At 53.5% G+C, this 22,896-nt stretch overlaps 11 protein-coding genes across 11 annotated transcripts; 5 read left to right on the forward strand and 6 right to left on the reverse strand.

Annotated features, from left to right (window-relative positions):
• Positions 1–193: 193 nt before the first annotated feature.
• Positions 194–2,601, reverse strand: PtrM4_006020 (putative Zn-dependent protease; the record flags this gene model as incomplete). Its single annotated transcript, XM_001930611.1, has 3 exons — positions 194–550; positions 612–2,218; positions 2,268–2,601. 3 exons carry the CDS (start codon positions 2,599–2,601, stop codon positions 194–196), a joined length of 2,298 nt encoding a protein of 765 aa, XP_001930646.1.
• Positions 2,602–3,053: 452 nt separating this feature from the next.
• PtrM4_006030 (DUF788 domain protein) lies at positions 3,054–3,646 on the forward strand (the record flags this gene model as incomplete). The annotated part of the gene is made up of 2 exons (XM_001930612.2): positions 3,054–3,062; positions 3,140–3,646. The coding sequence occupies 2 exons, from the start codon at positions 3,054–3,056 to the stop codon at positions 3,644–3,646; spliced, it is 516 nt and encodes a 171-aa protein (XP_001930647.1).
• Positions 3,647–3,869: 223 nt separating this feature from the next.
• PtrM4_006040 (putative ribosomal protein s35 mitochondrial protein) lies at positions 3,870–5,304 on the reverse strand (the record flags this gene model as incomplete). The annotated part of the gene is made up of 2 exons (XM_066102784.1): positions 3,870–4,433; positions 4,615–5,304. The coding sequence occupies 2 exons, from the start codon at positions 5,302–5,304 to the stop codon at positions 3,870–3,872; spliced, it is 1,254 nt and encodes a 417-aa protein (XP_065964986.1).
• Positions 5,305–6,502: 1,198 nt separating this feature from the next.
• Positions 6,503–8,188, reverse strand: PtrM4_006050 (RNA-binding protein (RRM domain); the record flags this gene model as incomplete). The annotated part of the gene is made up of 1 exon (XM_001930614.1): positions 6,503–8,188. One exon carries the CDS (start codon positions 8,186–8,188, stop codon positions 6,503–6,505), a length of 1,686 nt encoding a protein of 561 aa, XP_001930649.1.
• Positions 8,189–10,423: 2,235 nt separating this feature from the next.
• On the forward strand, positions 10,424–10,827 carry PtrM4_006060 (uncharacterized protein; the record flags this gene model as incomplete). The annotated part of the gene is made up of 2 exons (XM_001930615.2): positions 10,424–10,525; positions 10,579–10,827. 2 exons carry the CDS (start codon positions 10,424–10,426, stop codon positions 10,825–10,827), a joined length of 351 nt encoding a protein of 116 aa, XP_001930650.1.
• Positions 10,828–11,646: 819 nt separating this feature from the next.
• Positions 11,647–12,860, forward strand: PtrM4_006070 (ProP, Permease major facilitator superfamily; the record flags this gene model as incomplete). The annotated part of the gene is made up of 3 exons (XM_066102785.1): positions 11,647–11,830; positions 11,888–12,631; positions 12,718–12,860. The coding sequence occupies 3 exons, from the start codon at positions 11,647–11,649 to the stop codon at positions 12,858–12,860; spliced, it is 1,071 nt and encodes a 356-aa protein (XP_065964987.1).
• Positions 12,861–13,169: 309 nt separating this feature from the next.
• On the forward strand, positions 13,170–13,454 carry PtrM4_006080 (high affinity glucose transporter RGT2; the record flags this gene model as incomplete). Its single annotated transcript, XM_066102786.1, has 1 exon — positions 13,170–13,454. The coding sequence occupies one exon, from the start codon at positions 13,170–13,172 to the stop codon at positions 13,452–13,454; it is 285 nt and encodes a 94-aa protein (XP_065964988.1).
• A 739-nt stretch (positions 13,455–14,193) lies between these two features.
• On the forward strand, positions 14,194–14,972 carry PtrM4_006090 (FMR2, oxidoreductase related to nitroreductase; the record flags this gene model as incomplete). The annotated part of the gene is made up of 3 exons (XM_001930618.2): positions 14,194–14,484; positions 14,587–14,638; positions 14,698–14,972. 3 exons carry the CDS (start codon positions 14,194–14,196, stop codon positions 14,970–14,972), a joined length of 618 nt encoding a protein of 205 aa, XP_001930653.1.
• A 237-nt stretch (positions 14,973–15,209) lies between these two features.
• Positions 15,210–15,964, reverse strand: PtrM4_006100 (DUF1421 multi-domain protein; the record flags this gene model as incomplete). The annotated part of the gene is made up of 2 exons (XM_001930619.2): positions 15,210–15,751; positions 15,820–15,964. The coding sequence occupies 2 exons, from the start codon at positions 15,962–15,964 to the stop codon at positions 15,210–15,212; spliced, it is 687 nt and encodes a 228-aa protein (XP_001930654.1).
• Positions 15,965–17,517: 1,553 nt separating this feature from the next.
• Positions 17,518–17,661, reverse strand: PtrM4_006110 (uncharacterized protein; the record flags this gene model as incomplete). The annotated part of the gene is made up of 1 exon (XM_066102787.1): positions 17,518–17,661. One exon carries the CDS (start codon positions 17,659–17,661, stop codon positions 17,518–17,520), a length of 144 nt encoding a protein of 47 aa, XP_065964989.1.
• Positions 17,662–17,846: 185 nt separating this feature from the next.
• PtrM4_006120 (uncharacterized protein) lies at positions 17,847–21,097 on the reverse strand (the record flags this gene model as incomplete). Its single annotated transcript, XM_066102788.1, has 2 exons — positions 17,847–18,347; positions 18,407–21,097. The coding sequence occupies 2 exons, from the start codon at positions 21,095–21,097 to the stop codon at positions 17,847–17,849; spliced, it is 3,192 nt and encodes a 1,063-aa protein (XP_065964990.1).
• Between the last annotated feature and the right edge of the window lie 1,799 nt (positions 21,098–22,896).

The raw sequence follows: 22,896 nt of genomic DNA on the forward strand, positions 1-22,896 counted from the left end.
GGGTCCAAGAACTAGCCCAAAATGAATTGGGTACTGATGAAGCGCTTGAACGTCGACGAAGCTCAGGAGTTTCGTGTTGGTGGGACGAATAGTGAGGGAGGGATATAAGAAGCTGGGAAGCCCATGCACCATACACCCAAAACCAAATAAAGGGTTGCAAGTTCGTCGTTGTGCAAGAAATTCAATCAATCAATCAATGATCATCCTCACTACTCCACCCACCATCATCTTCTTGATCTAAACTCTCCATGACCTCTTTGATGACGCCATGGCTTTTTGGATCCAAATTCATAGCAATAGTGAGATGGCGGATAGCGCTAGCGCGTTCCCTAAGTTTCTTGTAGCAGCGTCCGAGTAAGAAGTGGATATTCGGGTCATCTGGAGCAGCGTCTTTGAGGTAGAGTAGTTCGTGAAGTGCTTCCTGCGGTGCGTTGAGTTTGAGTAGGACTTGAGATTTGCGGAAGCGGGCCATGATTGAGCGAGGGTCGATGCGGATAGCATTTTCAAATTGCATGAGTGCGGGTTCGATTTTCTTCATGCGGTCGAGGACCTGTGAGTGTGAATGTTAGCGAGCAAGAAAACAAAAGAATCCGATTGGGGTTGTTGCTTACTAAACCAATTCGGACAAGAATCATGGCATTGCTCTGATTGATGTCTGCCGCTGCTCGGTAGTGCTTCTCGGCCACCTCGTACTTGCCTAGACGCTCGTACACGTTGCCAAGCCCATACCATCCGTTGTAGTGTCTGTTGTCGGCGCTGATGGCATTGCGATACGCTGCCATGGCCTTGTCAAATTCTTCGTTCGCCACGTGCTCGTGACCCTGTAATGTAAAAGCATATGCGAACTTGGGGTCTAGCTGCGTAGCGCGGGAAAAGCATTTCACAGCATCGTCATGCTGCCGAGACAGCGAACTAGCGTTCCCGAGGGCACACCAAGCTTGTGGGGAGAGTCGATCCTGATCCATCAGTGTGTGGGCAAGATGACCTAAAGCCAGCTCATCTCTGAGCTGCCAGAGCGTGTTCGAATAAACTTCCATGTGCTCTACGGAAGAAGGCGCCAAGTCTCGGATCTTCTTAAATGTACTCCCCGCCTCTGCGTATTGGCTACACTCGTACTGGGCTTTTCCAATATGTCCAAGGACCCAGGGTGTTTCCCGTTGGGCTTTCGGCACAGCTGAAAAAGCTTCAAGAGCCTTGATTGCATCGTAGCGACTCAGATGGCGATAACCGGAGGCGATCTTGAGAAGTAAATCCAACAGCCAGTTCAATACATCCCGCTCCCGGTCTCGCTCTCTTGAGGAGTCGGCTGGTGGCGCCATCTTTGGTGGTGGCGCGACAGGCATGCCCATCACGCTGGCAGGCCTTCCCTCCGCCTTGGGTGGTAAATCAGAGACTTCAACGTGTGGCTTCCTGTTGCCACTAACAACTCTCCCTACAGTCGAGGTGGTTCCTGATCGTGTCTTGGGTACTGCAGCCCTCGCTCTCCGCAGTTCGCGTCGCTCCTTTGACTCAACGTCTCTGTTCGAAGACCCCCCTGGCCTACTGCTTGTGGTCCGTATCTGAGTTATCGAGTTTAGTAGTCTGACGCTTCGGCGCGGGGGCGCTGCCGTGGGATCCATTGGCTGTGAAGATGGGTTCTGTGATGGCTGCAGGGCATGACCAGACACAGTCCTCTTATGTCCATTCTGGTATATTGGGCGTGGAATATCGGTCTGGTCAACTTCCGGGTTCGTCTTGGTCCGTACTCGTCCAGTGATGGGGCGAGTGGTACCTAGTCCACCAGCGTTGCCCATGGTAGCATGCGTGTCGTGCATATTGTGCACGCTGTGGCCGTTGGAAACTGGGGTTTCGACGTCTTGGTGGTGAGTGGGTTGGGCACTGCGGCCACTATTAAATCTGGAGAGCAGGTTTGCGCCGCCCATGTTGAGTCCGCCGTCGCCAGCTTGTCGTGACGAGGGATTGAAAGGGTCGACTTCCGACGGCGAAGGTAGAGGGAGCATATCGGGGGTGATTTTGAAGATGTTATGGGGGCGGACTACGGCGCCAATGTCACACAAGCTAGTGAAGGCGTCCCACATGAAGGAGTTGATCTTGAGCGCGTCGACAAAGTGATCAATGGCCTTTTTGGTGTCGCCGTGCGCAGCATATAGTTTGCCGAGCATACAGTAGCAGGCGGCCGCGTCCGGCATATGCCGTCGTGAAGTGTCCGAGTGCTTGTCTACGTTGTTTGTTAGCAGGTTGTAGCGCTACGAGGCGCGACTACTTACTCCAGTGGTTGCGTCCGGCCCATAGGCTGCGCACCTTCTCCAGCGCATGCGCACCCTGCTCATGACGACCGAGGGCGAGACATGTCTGAGCAAAAACATAGGCGCAGCCAAGATGCTGGACATGGGCTCCTTTGGCCCGCGCCTCGTCATAGGCAGCTTTGTATCTACCCAGGCGGAGACTGCAGAGCGCAAGCAGATGTGATGCGTCCGGGTTACGAGGCTCGAGAGCATGCAGACGGCCCGCGAGGAAGAGAGCGTTTTCGGTGAAGCCGTTATCGAGGTGGTAGTGAACGAGCTGGCGCAGTTGGGCATTGACGCCCGGTGGCGGCGACATGCTTTCGTAACGAAAAGACTGGGCCTAGGGTTGTGGGTTCATAGTACGACGGTGGATGTGATGTTGTAGCCCGTTGTTGATGTTGCGTAGGCGGACTTGCAGGGTTGACAGGGTGTGCGGATTGCCGCCGTGAAGGTCGCGGTGAAGGCTGGAGGGCGGCAAGGGATGGCGCAGGACGGCGTGTTCGACAAAGCGAATTGGTAAACACGGAATTATGCGCGCAGCTGGGATGACGGCCAAGGTCGATATAGGCCAAAGAGGGGGATTCGTTGTCCTGCTCGTTGTAGTCGCGGATCCAAGTTGCGCGCGCCGCTAGAACGCACAGACAAACAATGCTCTTCACTACTACAGGAAACCTGCAGCTGCCCCTCTAGGACTTTTACAGCCGCCCGTCACCCACGCGTCGCCCCCGTAACCACGCAGTCGCACCCTCTCGCCAGCAGTCCATCACAATGGCTCAGGTACGTCTATTTTGCATTGCTCTGCTATGCTCCATTCGGCTCTGCTGTACACCGCAATTGCTAATCCCTTCGGATAGAAAGCCACCAAGACGCTCGCCGCGTCCAACACAAAGCGCCTCAACCAGACCCTTTACACCAGCCTTGCCGTCCACGCCATCTGGTGGCTCCTGCGTGCCTTCTTCTTCCGGACTTCCTTCTCCCGCAAATCCCTCGTCCTCTACCTGGTCTTATCCGCTCCGCAACTGCTCATCCAGCTCTACTTGGAGCGCCTCTCCCGTCCCACCTTCACCGCTGATGGCGCCGTCAGGAAGCCCGGTGAGGATCTCGATGCCAAGGGTCTGACTGAATACATGTGGGACGTTGTCTACTGGACATATGCCTGCATTGTCCTGTCCGCCCTGCTTGGGGACTACGCCTGGTTTCTCTGGGCCATAATTCCGGCTTACAGCGTCTACTCGGCATGGGGCGTATATACGGGTATGAGAGGTGGATACCAGGATGCAGCGGGGGTACCACAGCCCCAGGCAAGCAAGAGACAAGCCAAGATGGAGAAGCGGGGTGGGCAAAAGATGCAGTATCGTTGAGGACATGCCTCACGTCATGCATCGGTATAAGTGTGTAGGTTAATAGTTCTTCTACATGTGCAATGTCATGAGCCATTGCTCTCCACATGCACTATTGAGTTGGGCAGCCGACTGTCTATGTGTCGGCTCCGTGTGCCACCTCATCATGGCGCCACCTGTAGCATCCTATCGACATGCTACACACCCAAATCCATCCATACACTATAATATACATCGTACAAGCTCATGCCTCGACACGCGTGGGAATCTTGGGAATGCCCCTCTTGCGGTCCTGGTGTGGCACTCCATAACGCCAGCCAGCCGCCGCCGCTCCTCTGCCGTCGCGTCCCGCCGTCTCGACACTGACGTCCTGAATGACAAAGTCCCATCGTCGTTTAGGCACAACCTTGAGCGCCCTGAGCTCTTCTTCTTTCCGTCGCGTCTCAGCCCGTTTCTTTTCTTGCTCCTTTTCAAACCGCTCCGTCGCCAGTCTTGTACGTTCACCCACCGAAAGACCCATCTCGAGTTCACGCTCTGCATGTACGAGTTCGGGATGAGGAATACGCGCATCCGCAGGCAGCAGATTGTTATCAAACGCTTTGCCAGCATCAACACGAGTGAAACGGCGCGATTCGGCAACGGGAACAAAGAGTTGCTGGCGAGTCGCAGGGTGAACGATCAAGTCATTAATGGGTTCATGGGGTATTGGGCGTTTGCCCTTGTTCTTGGGTAGCGATGTGTTGATAAATGGCGTCGTTGGAAGCATGGCTAGTACAGCTTTGGAGTAGGGTAGCGCGAGTGTTTTGCCCTGATCATATGTGTAAGCAGAGATCTCGCAGTATTCTCTTATTCAAGAAATAACAATGGCGACGACGTTCAGCAAGAGCATGACTTAATGTTTGTAACCATGTAGATGTCTTAAAGACTAATCGATTTTTAAGAAACTCATCATGTCGTTCAAGTGTGCAAGGAGGAAATGTGGCACGTACCTGGGCTATCCATTCCTTCTCCATCTGCTTTAGCCGCACTACGGCGCCAACACGCTCGTTGCTGACGCCAAATTCGACACTAGCGAGTGACACGGTAGCGCCATCCTTCTTCACTCTTTGGTATATCGCTTCTCGCAGGTCTTCGCTGAGTACTGGCTGGCTGCGGAAGTACTGATTTAGTGGAAATGGACGCAAGTCTTCTGCCGTTTCTGGTGGAAGCTTCCCGTCACCTGGTGCCTCGCTCGCCTTGCTCACTTCTTGGTCGTCCGTCTCACTTGCCAGTACTGCCGCCTCTAACTGCTCAAGGCTCTCTTGTGCTGCTGGTGTCGCGTTCTCGCTAGGCTTTTCTGACTTGACTTCGGCATCCGTCTGTCCCGCCTTGGTTGCTTCCGCTGTCTTCACTCCGTCTCTCCGCCACCCGGGCCCTGCGCGGACGAGATTACCATACTTGTCGTAAGCGCCCAAGTAGTTTGTTGAGTCTGGTATCGGCTCCTTCAGTTGTCGGCCAGGCCCATTGAGCCACTCATAAAATTTTCGCCGCCGCAATGTGATTTGCGGACATGGTGTTTGTGAGAATTGCCGTGGTGACTGCACTGGTAACGTGACCGTCTGTGGCCGTGCCGAGCACGAGGGGAATGGTGATGAAGTCGCAGTTGCGGAGAGCCTAGACGATCGCAACCGAGGACGCATTTCGTTTCCAGCACGAGACAGCACAATCAATTACTACCGCATTTACAGAGCCTAAAGAAGAAAAGAAGGGAAAGAACGGGTTCAAGCGTGGGGTGTAATGTGGTTGGGTGGATGAGGGCGTAATTGGGAGCTTGCAGGAAATTCTGATAGAGGCAGCGCTAGTACTAGTGCCTTGGCGTTCAGAAAAGTACGCCCGGACACGACTTCTTCTGGTACGGCATCACGTCCATGAGTGCAGAGTTGGGCATCGGCACCAAAGCTTGAACTGAAGTGCTCCTGTGGCATTGTTTAGCTAGAGCCACCGGTTATGACGTAAGGCCATGTACAATGGTGTTTGTATTATGGGCAATATTGGAACCAGTGGGCACGGCTCATAGATCATTCAGTGTAGGGATCTGCTGTGCCTAACGCCATGCATTGCAGCCAAACAAGTACTCAAGAAGAAGGCCGTTACGTACAGAGCCGGAGCCATCGCGCGAGACCATGAGGAAAAGAGTAAACCAAAACAACAAGGAACCAGTACGCTGTAGGGACAGGATAGTGCCTATCGGCAACATGTCCCAAAGCGAGATGCCCATCTATCCTGCAATTGAACCTCTGGTAAAGGAGACATGCATTTTACGATCCAATCCATGAGCAGCCATGCAAAGAAACGTCTGCCCGCATATTCAGAGAATGGACCCGAGCCAGCCCGTGCACATTCAAGATGGATAGCGCCGGACCATGTATGTCTCCCGTAACACGTGTAATGCAGGCAAATGAAACAGAAGGCAGTTGAAACCCCAAGAATACGCCTACGGTACGAACAGTCTCCCATTCACACAGTCCAGCTCTCCCACTGGTGAGAAAGAAGGGGTATATAAGGCACTGCCTCCCAAGAAAAACAACAAAAACAAACCTTTTTCAAACTCCGGTGCGGTGACCAAACAAGCAACTCGCACAAGGGGGAATCATCGCTGTATGCTGGAAAGAGGTCCACACCCGACAGGCATGATAGCCCTGGATATTCCGCGCCAGTACCCATGCCCTTGCATTAATGAAGCCAAAACAACCCAAACGACTAAACACCTTGCCATGACTGAAATGACTGAATATAGTGGCAACAATGGACGAAGCGAGTTTCGCAAATGCTCAGTGATGTATACGCCCCCAACTCCTAGATCATCACTCGTAATGGCATAGCAGATTAACGGCGTCTCTAGCGCCCCATCATGTATGTGGAGTAGCCTCCGAAGCCGTTGCCAGCGCCACTGGATGCTAGTGGCTGGCGCATCCCACCGGCCATGACGTTGGGATTCATTCCAAAGCCGCCATTGGAATGGACTCCAAAGCCAGAGCTACCGTTGGTGTGGAGTGAAGCGGATAACCCTGGGGGTGCAGATAGTCCTGGTGGTGGGCCAGTAGCCGTGGAGAAGCCCGGGGGGGCTACGACATTGTTACCAAACCCGGAAAGAGGGGTAGTGGGAGTAATGGCAGACTGCGGGCCCATGCCAGAGTTCTGACCACTACGAACACCTAGGGGGTTCTTTGAGAAGCTGAGGCGAATGCCACCCTTGACGCTGTTGTGGAGCATGTATCCGTAGAGCTCGTTCAAGGCCTTGGTAGCAAACGACGTGTCCTCAAATTCGACAAAACACATGGGCCCGTTCTGCTTGGTGCGGAAGCAGAGGCGCTTGTATCCACGCTGCTTTGAGAAGACGGCTTTGAGCTCGTCTTCAGATGTATCCATGGGTAGGTTCCCAACATAGAGAGTATTGCATGGCGGATTTTGATCAGCCGGGTTCACTGGTGGATAGGTAGGCCTGGCAAAATGCTGGGAGTACTGCTGGTAGCCTGTACTTGGTCCATTGCTCAAGGCAGAAGGAAGGCTGTGTGGTGACATGGCCGACATGGAGGGGCCCGGCGATTGCATGTTGGATGTCGAGCGGGGAGAGGCGTAATTGGAAAGCGGGGGGGATTTCATGCCTGTGACGCCGTTTGTGTTGAGGGAAAGAGAGGCAAAGCGCTGCTGGACGCCCGTCGGGATGGAAGAGGTGTTTGGGTTGGTGGCACGGCGCTGCAGGTTGGACTGTAGGGGTGGACCAGCCGTGGCGTACCCAATGGATTCGTTGAGCAGGCCATCGTCATCATCAGCCTCGTTGTTGATGATTGACTTGCCCACATTGCGGCTGGTGAAGGAGGTGTTGACGGGGGATGTCGGCGAGAAGAGGTTGGTGACGGGGAATTCCCCGTTGCCAAGACCCGGGGTCCCGTTGGGTGGGGACATCTTCTCCATGTTTTGGAAGGTGCCGTTGTATCGCGAAGACTGACGGCCGTTTGCAGCGGGGGCCTGCATGGCGGCCGAGGGCGGGGCTGATCGCGCGGGTGTGCTGTCGACTGTGTTGCGACGCGAACCGATGGCACCAGGCGGGCCATCGTGTATCATCTCGACGACCAGCGTCGCGTCGTTGGTGGCATTGCGCTTGCCGTTGAGTAGGTCGCGCGCCTCACGTGCGCCCTCGAGGGTTTGGAAGTGGGCAAGAGCACAGGCGAAGCCCTTGTCGTCGGCGTGCCTAGGGTGCGAAACGAGCTCGCAGTCGACTAGATCTTTGGCGAAGAGGAGGATGTTGCGCACCGCCTCGCGGTCGCTGCTGCTCGGCAGCTTGCGCAACAGGATGGTGTGGCGGGCCTTTTGTCCAGGGCTCTTTTCGACGGGCCTGCGCTCGCCGATTGCGACTGGCAGGCCGTACATGTGCGATGCGAAGACGTCGGCCGTCATCGTCTTGTGCGAAGCAAAGGGTTTTGGCGGGGAAGAGGATGTGGAGCTGCTGTGGGAGCCGTGGGGGAAGGGGCTGTTGGACAAGTTCGAGGGGCTCGTGCTGCCGGGGCTAGGCCTGGCGGCCATGTCGTCCTTTGTTCGTCAGCGTGCGTGGACGGCCGTCGCAGAGACAAAGGCCGCGACGCAGGCAGCCGCGACGAGGGACGGTCGAGTCGGCCGATGCAATGCGGCGGGCAAGACGAGTGTACGGGCGGAGGGTGAAGGACGAGAACATGCGCCGAGTGCTGCGACGGAGCGGGTGGGCATGCGCAGCGGGCGGGACAATGAGCATGCGCGGCGGAAGAGGACGGAGGCGACGGGATGGGCAGCAACAGGGCGGCGGGACAGGCGGCGGGCGGCGGGCGACAGGCGACAGGCGACAGACAGGCAGCAAAAGGGGCGTGAAAGAACAGCGATGGTAGCCGGCACAGGAGGGGGGAGGGGAGGGGGGTCTTTTTTGCGAGAACAACTGCAGGTCTGGGCAATGATGAGCGACACAGCGACAGCGACAACGACAGCGACGGGAAACGGGCAATGTGCAATGGGCAATGAGTCGAGGCCCCGGGTCACTTATGGGCCAATGGGCGGCAGGGGCAGCCGTCGCGGCTTGTGTCGTTGGAGCGAGCGAGCAAGGACGGAGGCCCGAGGAGCAGACGAGGGCGCACGGCCAGACCAGGCAAGGCAAGGCAGACAAAGACAAAAGGGTAGAAGAGGGCAGAAAGCAGGGAAACAGGAAAGCAGGGCAGCAGAAGCAAGCAACAACAAGATGTGGTGGCAGTAGCAGTGCTATGGTATTGGTAGTAGTCGTGGTAATGATAGTAGTAGCGTAGTCGTAGTCCCTGTGGTGCAGACATGTCCTTTCCTTGGCCTGCTGTGCCCACCCATCCTTTTGCTTTTGCCCGTCTCGCTTCCTTTCTTTCTGCTCACTCTCGACCCTCCCTGCTGACGCCGACGGGCCGGTCGAAGCAGTAACCTTGAAAGCATGTATCCATACCTGGCCCCCATTTTGCCGGTAGCCTACTGTACACACCCTGCAGTGCACACTGCACACGCACACTGCCCACACGCTCCCTCGCGTCACGTGCTGCATCTGAGCTGGACGCACCCGATCCACGGAACTGCTGTTCATGAACGGACCTTGGGCTGCATGCCGCCATTGGCCATCCGTGCATCAGTCCAGACGCCGCTCTGCTCGATACACTGCACTGCTGGGCCTCGACATACTGCGCCGCGGCGCTGACAGAGATGCCTGCCTGCTGCACTGCACCCCAACGCTATCAGCTACCCAATACACGAAGCCAGACGACGCCGCTTCCGCTCTAGCTGCCAATCATCCATGCCCCTTTGATAACCACGCTCGGCATGCCGGTACAACATGGCCGAATCAAAAGCAACCTGCAGACATGCTACTCGCTCTCTCCTTTTGAGCTGCCAACAACCCCCCATCCAATCGCTGCCCCCATCACTGCTGCACCACCATCCCTCAAACCACTGTGATTGTGACTCAACCCATCACCAAGCCTACTAACCCGTCATTGAATAGCATCCAGTTGACAGGTGCACTTGTAGTATATACTCTATCATCTGTGTGTCGTTACTCGGTCTTGGGCCAGTGGAGATCGATACGCAAAGTCCTCCCTACCAAATGCTTCCTGGTTGCGGTCCCGGCCTAGGAACTGTGTCCGGACCTGCCTATTGGTCGCTACGAATCCCTACTACATTCCTCCCATCCACACTTCCTCCCCCTGGGAGCATCATCGCTCCGACCGCAGTGGCCCGATGTTCAGGCTTACTTTCCGTCATCATGGTTGCGGGGAACGTCTTTGGGCCGCTGGGCCGTGTCGTAGACCCTACGGGCTGCAAACTGCGCCACGTCCAAGTTAGCCTACGTCACAATTTCTCGGCCGTAACTGTTGGACGACGGGACAACTCTCTTGCCATATTATGTGAAAGCTGAATTATAGCGAATACAACGCCACCGTCATTTCCATCCCTAGACTGCTACAACAGCATCAACATAGATACAGTACGCATATAAAGGTAAGCTGTAAGCAGTTCAATGCGAACAACTGCACTCACTCCATCCTGAATAGTATTACTTCTAGCCTCCGGTCTCGACTCCAGCCGTTGCTAAGAATGTGTTGCAGAAAGAAACAACAGCATCCAATTGGATATCGGCAGTTGCATTCGCCACATTGGCAAGGCTGTGGAGAGCTAAATCTGACGACTGCTTTGAGGGAGGCAACCGCTCCAGCCTCTCCTTCTGGAAGAACCATCCAAGATCCTACAACTTATACCAATCTCCGCTCCGAAAAAACCCCTATGGCAGCTCTTCTCGCTGTCGGTCTTGGTCTTGGCGCCGAGAAGCTGGGACGAAGGATATCCGATAAGAGACTTGAGCGAAAGGAAAAAAAAGCCATCGCTGTATGTGAGCAAGCCTGAAATAGTCCCGACATTGTTCTGACCATCTGTCATAGCAACACGATGCGATATATGGCTCTTCTTCGTCAGCGCCACCTCGGCCAAGAACAACACGTGAAAGGCAAGACAAGATAGCGAAGAAGCGCGAGGACGCTCAACGAGCACTCAATGAGGCGCGGCAGGAGCGACAGCCTCTGCCAGAGTATGAAAGCAGACGCAACAGTACCTGTGCAGGAAAGTCGAATGAGGAGGAAGGGCCACCAAGTTACAATGATGTAGTGCGCCAGGATGCAAGGCGAACTTGATATCGTTGACCGGGTTTCGGTAATGGGAGCATGTGGGTTAGTCCTTACATGTACTGTTTTACGTACATGTCGATAATATATAGAATCAGATTCACTTCTTAATATGTCATATGTACCGCACATGTACGTAATTTCATTTCATTTGAAGTTTCCGCGAATTGAGAAAGACGGAGACATCTCATGTGAAGTTCTTGCGAGTTGAAAAAGAGAAAACTATATAGAGATCGCTACACAGGTTGACACCCTCCATGTCAAATGCGAAACGCGGTAAAAGACGAGTCTTTTAAGGCTCGGGCTTGGCAATGTACAGTGATACCGTTCATCTGGGTGACATGAAGACTTCACACGCTAGTATACAAAAGCCACTGTAGGCGCTCACGCTGTCGCTGTCAAGTATTTCATGTCAACCAGGTGATACCGTCTGTAATTTCAGTGGCCTAATGCGTACGTGCTGCATACGGCGGGTCACTGCACGTGGGCTTGTGTAACAGTGACACATTTTTCAGCCCCAATGCGGTAGTCCACGAGATTCACTACTTTGTTTGTTTGCTGCTCACTGCTCACGCGCGCAATAAGCACAGACCCTTGCCGCTTTCGTCCACGATTGGTAGTAGTGATAGCGCAAACTCTGCCTGGACACAGAGTATAATATTCCGTTCGTTTGCTCCAACAGACCCAATCTCTCCACACCCGACCAACACCCACTCCACACCAATTTTGCAAGCGCACTCAAGTGCCCAGTTGCGTTGCAGTTCTCAATCGCATTGTAGCCCAGCTCAGCAACTCCCAACAACACAGCGACATCTCGCTTCCAGCAACATGGCCCGCTGGAATACTGCAGCCAACCATGGCGGTGGCGTACACGATCGTATCGAGGCCCCCGTCACAGTTCGCGGCTACCTTCTGTGCGTCTTCGCAGCCTTTGGTGGCATTCTCTTCGGCTACGACTCGGGATACATCAATGGCGTTCTGGGCATGAACTTCTTCAAGCAACGTTTCGGGAGTAAGTCAACCGCATATGCGCAGCTTGTATTTGTCTTCTTGACTAACCACCTTACAGGCCCGTCAAATGACAAGGACGCCTACAGCGGCCTCATGTATAGGACGTGGGAGAAGTCTCTTATCGTCTCTATACTCTCCGCTGGTACCTTTTTCGGTGCCCTCATTGCGGGTTCTGTAGCCGACTGGATTGGTCGCCGCTCCACCATCATCGCGGGATGCGGCATCTTCTCCCTCGGTGTGGCTCTGCAAGTTGCTTCTACTTCAGTCGGTGTGCTTGTTCCTGGCCGTCTGATTGCAGGCTTTGGTATTGGATTCGTGTCCGCTGTCATCATCCTTTACATGTCCGAGATCGCCCCCAAGCGCTTCCGCGGTGCCATTGTCTCTGGTTATCAATTCTGTATCACCATTGGCCTGTTGTTGGCTGCCGTAGTCGACAATAGAACACAGCATCGCATGGACTCGGGATCATATCGCATTCCTATGAGCCTTCAGTGGTTGTTCGCTCTGGTCCTCGGTGTCGGTCTCTTTCTACTCCCGGAATCCCCTCGTTGGTATATCAAGAAGGGTCGCAATACAGATGCCGCTCGCGCTCTCGCTACTCTGCGTGGTCAGTCCCCTAACTCCGACTATGTCAATGACGAGCTGAAGGAGCTGGTCGCCAACCATGAATATGAGATGCGCACCATGCGAGCGGGCTGGGGTGATTGCTTTACTGGTGGTTGGAAGCCGTCTAGCAACCTCCGCCGTGTCGTGTTGGGAATGGCTCTTCAGATGATGCAGCAGTGGACCGGCGTCAACTTCAGTAAGTACCCATGTTTCCCTCACTATCCTATCTGCATATTCCCTCCAGATCTTTCCTCGCTCATCGGGACTATGCTAACAGGTCAGTCTTCTATTACGGTTCCACTTTCTTCAAGACTGTTGGCATTCAGAACGCCTTCCTCGTGTCCATGATTACAACCGCTGTGAACGTTGGTTCCACACCCATTTCTTTCTGGCAATTGAGAAGTTCGGCCGCCGCCCACTCCTAATCTTCGGCGCTATCGGTATGCTCATTTGCGAGTTCATCATCGCTATCGTTGGTACTGTCGCCGAGGGTAGCAAAGCCGCTGGCATCGTCTTGATCGTCTTTACCTGCATCTACATCTTCTTCTTTGCGAGCACCTGGGGTCCGGGCGCATGGGTTCTCATTGGGGAAATCTTTCCGCTCCCAATCCGCGCCAAAGGTGTTGCCTTGTCCACGGCCAGCAATGTAAGTAATACCATCGAGTTAAGTTTCAGACAAAGGCTAATGTAAACAGTGGTTCTGGAACTTCGTGATCAGCTTCATTACGCCTTACATGGTCGACCAGGAGTACGGTAACCTGAAGGCGCGAGTCTTCTTCGTCTGGGGCGCTACATGCACTCTATGCGTGGTATTTGCCTACTTCCTGGTCCCCGAGACCAAGGGCCTTTCTCTCGAACAGGTTGACCATATGCTCGAAGAGACTACACCGCGCAACTCTGCCAAATGGGTCCCTCATTCCAGGCGTCGCGATGGCGCAGACGTGTTTTCTTTCGATACGACTGAGAAGAAGGGCGATCTCAAAGCTGGTGAGCACCGCGAGCATGGAGTCGTTGTCTAAGGCGTTCCCTTCAATTTCCGGTAAAGGACATCTCATGATCTCACGATATCAGCAATGTAGCATAGGTGGTTCTTTTCATCCAGTGGCGACGTTTTGGTAGCTGTTGCACGTAGTAAATTTTAGTTAGCATGGCGTTTGCGGTATATGACTGTCGTTATGCGACAGATGATCGTGTTTCATGTCTTGACGCCTGTGAGGGCTCTGGCTGTACTTAGGTAGCAAGGCTTACGAATGAGACTACATTACAACGGAAAACGTCTCAAATCCCATGTCTGTCGTCGGCCCGCAGCGTTCCACTTGGCGGTGGGGCGCGGAATCCATGCGCATTACAAAGCATACCTAGGTAGCTTATTGATTGCTCACAAACTACCGCGACGCATACAAGTTGGCTTACGGCACGGCTGCAGTATTGGTCAAGATTTTTTCGGATTTGAGGTGTATTCACAATCCCGCCCGCGCCGTTGTCATGGCTACACGCACTTTGTTACTTGGTCTCGTCTCGGGGCTGCTTCTTGCCCTGATTTTGCCGCAGATAGTACCCACAACCTTACTTCTACCGGTATCTGAGTCGATGGCGCAAGTTCTGAGGAATAGCGTGCGCGCTGCCAGGCTTCGCGCCGGTCTTGGTGGGGCATTCAAAAGCTCGTGGCTGCCGCTCCACTTGACGACATCCTCATCACTTCAATCTTCAAATCTTCAATCCTCTTCTCAATCTCAATTCTCAACTTCACAGCCCATCATGTCTACCCAAAAGTCCTTCATCGACGCCGTCAAGGAGCGTCGCACCTACTATCAGCTGAACAAGGAATCTCCCATCTCGGACAAGCAGATTACCGAGATCGCCGAGAAGGCCATCCTCCATGTCCCTTCATCTTTCAACTCCCAGAGCACAAGGCTCGTGGTTCTCCTGAACAAGGACCACGACCAATTCTGGGACTATGTTCTCGAGGTCCTCAAGCCAATGGTCCCTGAAGATCAATTCTCAGGAACCCAACAGAAGATAGGTGGATTCAAGGCTGCCTATGGAACTGTATGTCACACGTTTTTTCCAAACATCATGCATGTGCGAGGATCGAGTTACCCCGCCATGCAAGCCCCACGCCTCTTCCGCTGCTAACCACCCGTCCCACAGGTACTGTGCTACGAAGATCCCGAGCCTGTTGAGAACCTCCGCAAGGCTTTCCGTAAGTACAATATCCACAAATTTTACAAGTGACCTTATTTGTACTAACTTTTCCCCCAGCTCTCTATGCACATCACTTTGGGGACTGGTCCGAGCACACCAACGCCATGCACCAGTATGCTCTGTGGGTTGCCCTCGAGGCCGAGGGCTTCGGCGCCAACCTCCAGCACTACAACCCCATCATCGACCAGAAGGCTGCCGAGCATTGGAAGATCCCTCTTGAGTGGAAGCTCAGGGGCCAGTTGGTCTTCGGTGGACGCGCGGGTCAGCCTGGTGAGAAGGAGTTCCAGGATGTACAGGGCAAGAGGCTCTTTGTTCACGGAGCCAAGGAGTAGAGCCGGACTCTTGTAGTGAAATTAAATCTGCCTTGACGTTTTCTGAACCTCAATCGTTTCCATATCATATAACAGTGACCTCAAATTGGGAAAGGCAGTATGACATATGATTGGAATACATACAAAGGCTTGAAGAACAACAAGAACAAAAGTCTAACAGAAAATACGAAACAACGGCCTCACCCGCGCACACACGTAACAAGAAGCTATCCCAAGCTTCGACCCCTTACCACAACCCTACTTAGACTCACAAGCAAAGCTCAACAAGGTGAACACGCCTCCACCAACTCCATGGACCGCGCCGGCAACAGCCCCCAGCCCCGACATAACATCCTCACACAACCCGCCATCCCCCTCCTTCTCCATGCTCACATCCAAGCTCAAGTTAGGAGGCGCGCCATCCGGGTTCTTGGAGCTCTGGTAGTTGATCCCCCAGAACTTTGGTACCTCACAGTTCTGGTACTCAATCTTCCTCTGCGGGCAATACGCCATAGCAGTGGTACCGAAGCACTTGTCCACATGGGTTCCCTTCTCGCACTTTGCCACTGTACGTGCGGCGGCGCCGAGGGCGTCGACCAGGCCGTTGCGGATCCAGGTTGGGTAGGCGCCATGGGGGCCGAGAGTCACTTTTATGGCGTCGACGCGGCTGGGGGTAATGAGCATGCCTTTCAGGTCGATGTCGTTGGTCTCGCATTGGCCGGATTCGTGGCAGATGGGATAGATGGCGGATATGATGGCTTCGGTGGTTAGGCTGCCGATTTTGACGGTTTCTCTCGAAACTGTGAGGGTGTTAGTTGGGATGGAGGAATAAAGGGGTGAAGGGGTGAAGTGGGTAGCGTGAACGTACAGGTGAGTTTGATGTTGCCGTTGGGGTCGAAGGTTGCTTCGCTGCGTTTGGTGATGGGGTCATGTCTTATGGCTGGGACGGCTGGGACGACACCGGCGGAGGCGGAGGCTAGGAGGGTGGCTAGTGTGATGGTGGTGAAATGCATGTTGATGGATGTTTGGATGTAATCTGGTGTTTAGATAGTGGAAGTTGAGATATGAAGGATGATGTGTTGAATAGTAGACTGAAGGCTTTGGAAGAGGATGTTGATGATGGTCCTCATGGAAGGAAACACACTCGCTCTTTATACACGCCTTCACAGCCATTGACCCTCTCCAACATCGCTTTTCTCATGTCTCCAACACCACTCAGGCGCCCAACTTCATATCCAAGGACCACGCGATGAGCCCCCCAAATTTCCCCATCAAGACTCCCACGTCGTGCCCAGAAAGAAAAGGACCGTTACTACACACAAATTCCACCTAGCCTGAGGCTGAGATGTAAGTCTTCATGTCCCAGCGTAATCGGCCTGATCCCGCAGTACGGCCGCATCGTCCTGAATGGATATACATCATGTCCGTGTGCGGCGCGGAACTGGCCGCACCTGTTAACCCTAGTTGGCATCCAAAGACAATGCTCGAAAATCGAAAATAGAGATACGCCTAGGCCGATGAGCCGCAACTAACTATGTAGGGCATTTTCGCAGGCGCTCAGCCATAGACACTAGCCATGGACGTGGGGAAAAGTACCATTAAGCACACATGCAGATGCAAACTAGAACAGTTCAGTATAGTGCGATCTAACGTTCTCCATCTCCATGTTTCGCACCTTCTACCTGTTTGGGTATGCGATCTGAGTGCATGGGCGGCTTTGTTAACTGCGCCGGCTTTCAGGCGTCCCTCTAACTATTCGCAGACTAAATCGGCGTTTACACCAAAAGGGTCGGCCCGAAGTTAAGGTACGCTGCTGTTGTTACTTGCACAAGACTTCTCAGTGAGGTTTACCCGAAATAATGCTGTGCGTTTTGGTGGTTGTGTCTGAGATTATCAGGATGTTGACGTGTACTGCACTGAGAGAGTCCGACGGGCTCTCCGTACAATGGTATTATCGTAGTCTAGAAGATGCAGTCTTGTAATTTCTCGTTAGGTACTCTTGGTCAGTACAGATGAAGAAGACGACCGCAATTGAACCCCAAGCAAGCGGATGGCCCATGATGATAATGAAAATAGAATTGAAATCGTGATGTGGGGTCGGTCGGGCGTAGTCTGCCTCGCGAGCAGGCGTAAAGAGGCGGAGCCTCAGATACCGGTACAACTTCGGAAAGCTCGAGCCCCCCAAACTTCCCATTGACGGCGCCAAGCCACGCACAACCGTCATTGACGAGTTGAGCTATATCATTTGTAATCAGACTCAAGAAAGAGGATTATTACTTGTTGCATTCATGAAAACCGTACACAGCGCAAGCACCAACTGAGTGCCCAGATAACAACATAAGCGTGTGTTGGATAACTATGTAGCAGTATAGTAAAAAGCAACTGCGGAAAGAATCGGATATAAAACAAAATCGACGCGCCTATTCGGCACTCGATGTCCAAGTCCTGGGGATATAGTAGTAACCATGCGGACAAAAAACGCCTTGCCAATGGTGGTACTAACAGCAACAGCAACAACAACAATAACCACGAAGCTACAAAAGGAACCGTAGTTCCCAGCCCAAGCCTACAAAAACGCCCTAGACCTTATAACGACGCGAATGGTTCTCCTTCGCTTGATGCCGCCCACGGCACTGTCGTCATCATTGCCCTGATCCTCATCATCCGTGATCTCAATGTCCATCTCTTCAGCACCATGACACCCGTTCATGGCGCCTTCATTAACCGCATCCGCAAAGGTATTATACTCATCCAAATCTAACTCCACTGCCTCAACCACATTCCCTTGATCAACAACTCTCGTTGCCGGGCCCTCTTCCTCTTCGATCGGCGGGCTCAGCTTCAATAAAGGATACCGGGATCTCCATGCTCCCCTCCCCTCGGAGACCCCATCTACTACAAAAAACCCTTCTGACCACTGACACGTCGGAGGCCGGAGCGGAGACTGCCAAATTTGCCCTTGTCGTTGGCGGCTGCTTCCCCCATCTCGCCCATGAGCAGACCAATGGAGCTACCTCTCCTGGAGCGATTGTCGCCAGCATCGCTGCCCGCTACGCCAGGGACGCCGAGAATGCTGCGACGGTCTGTACGCAAGTTCTTCAAGGCCTCCAATTCACGCTCAAGGCGTAGGGTCTTCTCGCGTTCTTCGCGAAGTTCACGTTCGGCGCGCTTAGCGGCGAGTTGATTTGTAGAGTCAGAAGACTGCAAATCATCGATGGTAGCGAGAAGGTTAGAAATCTTGTCGCGAGACTTGTTGAGGTCTTCTACAACAGCGGCGTTCTGCTTGTCGCGACGCTCGATCTGTGTTTGCAGGTCCCTGACCGTACGATCCACGTTGCGGACACTGCGAGACTCGGAAAGGCGGGTAGATTCGCTGTTTTCAAGGGCCTTTTCGAGCTGGCGGGGAAAGTTAGCAATGTTCGAGAAAGATCACCATGTATACAGGGACGACATACCTCTTGAATACGTCCGTTGAGGAACCGGACGTCCTTGCCAGCTGATCCGCTGTAGCCCTTGGTTTCAAGATCCACAAGGCGGAGCTGGAGATCCTTGAGAGCCTTCTCAACTGCAGCTTTGTCTTTGTGAAGCTTCACGTTCGCCTCTCTCTCGGCCACAATATCCTTTTGCAGCTCTTGTGCAAGGGCCTCTGCGCGCCGCATCTTACCCACTGCAGCAGCAGTAATGTCTTCTTGCTGTGCCAGCCCCGACTTCAGCTCCAACAGGTCACGGTCGTAGGCAGCGGCGTTACGCATAGCCGGAGATTCCGAGCGAGATAGATCATCAAGAGCATCTGCGGCCTCTTGGAGACGAGATTCGAGGCGTTTCTTCTCCTCGATAGCGGAATCGCGCTCTGCCGCAAGGTCGTCGACATTTGTACGCAGCGTACGGACTTGCGACAACAGGCTGACAATCTTGGATTGCGCCTCATTATGCGCATTTGCAGCCTCGTCGCGTGAGTCAGAGATAGTCTGCAGAGTCATCTCAAGACGGCTCTTCTCCTTTGCCCATGTGGAAGAGTTCAGGAGTTCGTCGTCCCACTTATTCCTCAGCTCCTCAATTTCTTCCCGTAGTCGACCATTCTCTTCGCGCACGAGGATGACGTTCTCTCGCTCTTGGTCGATCTCCTGAGTGAGCGATGCGAGTTCAGACTGGTACTTCTTCCTTGTCTGTTCTAGAGAAGTCTCGCTATCTTCAACATCGTGAGCGTGCTGACTTCTGTAGTCCTCGAGCTCGTTCTGGAGTCGTTTCTTAGCTTGCAGGGCTGTCTCTAGATCTGTCGAGAGGTCTTCCACGCGTTCGTCGTACCGCTGAACAGTTCGCTGAAGATCTTCCACCATACTGTCCATCTCCTTTCGCTCGGCCATGATCGCCGCGCATGTTTCTTCAGCTTCTCGCGCTTGCGACTTGGCAAATTGCTCTGCCCGTGACGCTCTCAGAACAGCGATCTCTGCCTGTTCCAGCTTACTGAAATACTCATCGGCTCTGCTCTTGTACAAGCTCAAGCTTGATTGGACATCGACCAGAGTGGACGTTTCGTTATCCAGACGAATTTGGAGATCAGCAAACTCCTGGAGTAGCTGATTGTGATTGGCGTGCTCCTGCTCGCGTTCGGCGATGACCTCTTCAAGTTCAATCTGCATCTCGCGAAGTTCGGCCTCCAGAGACACTTTCGATTGCTTGATGTCATCGAAGGCTGTCTTTGCGTCTGCGAGTTCGTTGATGGCTGCATTATGAGCATGCACAATAGATTTCCGCGACTTCTCTTGTGACGTCAACAGATCAAACAGTTGTTCATGGGACTTTGTCTGAACTTCCTGGTAAGAGAGCTGACCGGAACGAAGACTTTGTTCAAGAGCAGAAACCTTCGTCGCTGAGTCATCGAGCATATCATGCAGACGGTAGTTTTCACGCTCAAGTTTCTGTACGCGTCGAACAGAAGGACTGTCATCCTGCCATCCGTTCCGGGCAGGGGAGCTTTCGAGCTGGCTTCGGAGGTGTTTGTTCTGCATTTCCGACATCTGCAGCTGGTTCTGTACCAGTTCGAGTTCGGCAGCCATGTCCATTTGATTGTTGAAAGCGACAGTGTCGACAGTCCGGTCGGAACGTGCTGAGTCGTTCGCCACATGGTTGATATGGCGTTGGTTCGTTGGAGTGTTTGTGATGGAGAATGGCCGCCTGTTTTCACTGTCCTTCCGGGCGTGTGTCGGCGATCGATGAGCATTGGGTTGATTGACCTGACTGCTGTTCATCTCTTCCAACAGCGCACGCTTGGAGCTAGCATGACGGGCGTCCATGTCGTTGAGTTCGCCTTCATGTCTTTCTCGGAGCTCTTCGAGCTGAGCCTCAGCACGTGTATATCGCTCGCCTGCTACACGCAAAGCTTGATTGGCAGCCTCCAGACGCTCCGCAAGGTTGACTGTTTTTGCGATTTCGGGCTTTGCAGCTTCGTAGGTGATGGCAACGTCGGCCGATTCTGGATCGAAGACCTTACGAAGAAGCACGAGCTGTCGGTGGCAGTCTTCCAACTCGCTGTTTGTAGTGTCGAGCGTCGTTTGAACCGCGCGTGCGTTGGCCTGAGCTTGTGTGCGTAGTTGTCGCTCAGTCTCCAACTTGCGATTGACCTCAGCGAGTTGCAAAGTCAAAGTTGAGGAGGCATTCTCTGCGTTGCGGCTGGCCTTATGCTCTCTCGCAATCTCGTGATTCAGGTCCTCGAGACTCAGTGAAAGTTTCTCCTTCTGCTTCTCGAGAGACGCAATTGCGATTTGCGCATCCTCAAGTTGAACGAACAGACGTTTATTCTCCTCTTCGACCTTGGCCTTCTCGTGTGTCAATTGTGTGATCTTAACACGGTGCGTATCACCAGCTCGCGAATTGGTTCGTGCGATGTCCAGGTTCTTCTGTTGAAGCTTGTTGAGGAGTGCGCGGTTGTCGTTCTCCGATGCAGTCAGTCGCCCCTTAATGGTAACTATCTCCCGTTCGAGGCGCTCTTTCTGCTGGTCGTTACGCTCCTTGAACGAATCAGAGTCCGCGAGCATCTGGGTTAAATTGTTGACTTGCTCAGCCAGTTCGTTGCGCTCTGCCTCAAGTTGGTCAAGTTGCTGGTCTTTTTCTTCAAGCTCGCGTTGCTGGATGGTTTGTCGTTCCATGGCAAGTTTGGACTGCGCGCGTTCTGCTGCAGCGTCGGCATCGAGCTTCTCTTCCTCCAGCTTCAGATACTTCTCACGTAGGCTGCGTAGCTCAGTCTGATATTCCTTTCGCTCCTTTTCATGGGCAGTGCGAGTTTCGGTGGCTCGTCGTAAAACGTCCTGCTGAGCATACATCTCCTTCTCGATAGTGATCTTGGATTCGTTCAAAGCTTCGTAGTCGCGCTTTAGTGTGTCATATTTGTGCTCACCAAGCATTTCGACGTCGTCGCGGGACTGCCTTTCTCGACTCAGATCCTTTTGTACTGCAAACAGCTCGACTTTGAGGCTCTCTATCTGCTCTTCGAGTAGCTTCCTGCCCTCGCTATACTGTGCATCCTCAGTTATCTTCTCTTCAAGGAGTCGCTTCGCATCGGCAGCTTCTCGTTCTAGTTGTTGTTTTTGCGAGCGTACAGCATCTAGTTCAGCTCTAGCCTCCCGCAGGCGGCTCTGTAGATCGTCGTGCTTGGAGGCCAACGTTCGCTTTTCATCATCAAACAGCCGACGGTCGTTTTCGTAGTTTTTGAGATCAGTCTTGAGAATTGCCAGCTCACTTTCCTTACGCCTGATGAGATCCTCGTAGCTGGTGGACGTTGAAGAGAGATCAGCCATCTGCTGACGGATCTGCCTGTTCTCGTCGAGGAGTTCTTTGATCTGTTTCTTGCTGGCCTGCACCTCCTTGACGGACGCTGCGAGCTTGATGTCAAGATCTTGGTCAGTCTTGAGGAGTTTCGCTTCGAGGTCCTGGAGCTTTCGTTCCTTTAGGGCTAGATGACTCGTGAGCATCTTTATCTCCTGGCCTAGTTTTTCTTCCGCCTGACTGCGCTGAGATTTGATCACTTCGAGTTCCTTGAGTTGTTCGTCCAATCGCCGCGCCTGCTCTTCTAGCTCTTGTGTTTCGCCCTCGAGCTTGCTGATGATCTGCCCGGCTTGTTCGAGCTCCCTGCGCAAATGCTCAGCCTCTTCCTCGGTCTTCTTCTTCGCCTCCATCAGGGCATCCAGCTGATCCTCAAGCTGGTCTTGGTCCTCGATGGCTCCGGCGAGCTTCTCTGAGAGCTCCGCCTCGCGCAGCTGAAGACGCTTGAAGATCTCTTCTTTGTCTAATGCAAGGGCACGTTCGCTTTCAAGAGTCTTTTGGATACGTTGAATGTCCATCTCCGCGCGTCTTCGCTCATCTTCAACGCGCTGTCTTTCTGCAGCCTCTTGTTGCATCTTTTCCTCGAGTTGTTGTATCATCTCGTCGCGCTTCTTGACTTCGGCTGCTTGGCGCGTCGCTCCTAGCATAGGCTTCATACGGGCAAATAGTCTCCACCATGGGTTCGATTGAAGATCAAGGTAGACCTGGAAGTTTCGCTGAATGATGCGTGTCGCTTCAGCTCGGTAGAGGCGCTTGTGGGCCAAACGGCGTTGCACGAATCCACGAGCCGCGGATTGGAAACGAATCATAATATCGCGAATGAGAGCATCCCGCTGGTCTTCTAGTTCGGCGAGAACACCAGCTCTGAAGAAAACCTTTGTAATACCTACACGGTATAAGGATCTGTCAAGGTTAAGCTTCTCCAAGATCATGCTAGCTGCCACTTGACCCTCGAGATAGCCTTTGGGAAGGTCCCTGCAAAGAACCTCGTATCTTTGGCGGAATTCCACGAAAGGAAGGCGGTTGGGAAAACCTGTGCGTGCGATACGGATACCTTCCAGTACACCATTACAACGCAGTTGGTCGAGGACGAGAGGAGCACTGAATTGCTTTGGCCGCTTCTTGT

The sequence above is a fragment of the Pyrenophora tritici-repentis genome, chromosome 1 (assembly GCF_003171515.1).
Source record: "Pyrenophora tritici-repentis strain M4 chromosome 1, whole genome shotgun sequence".
Taxonomy (NCBI): Eukaryota; Fungi; Ascomycota; class Dothideomycetes; order Pleosporales; family Pleosporaceae; genus Pyrenophora; species Pyrenophora tritici-repentis.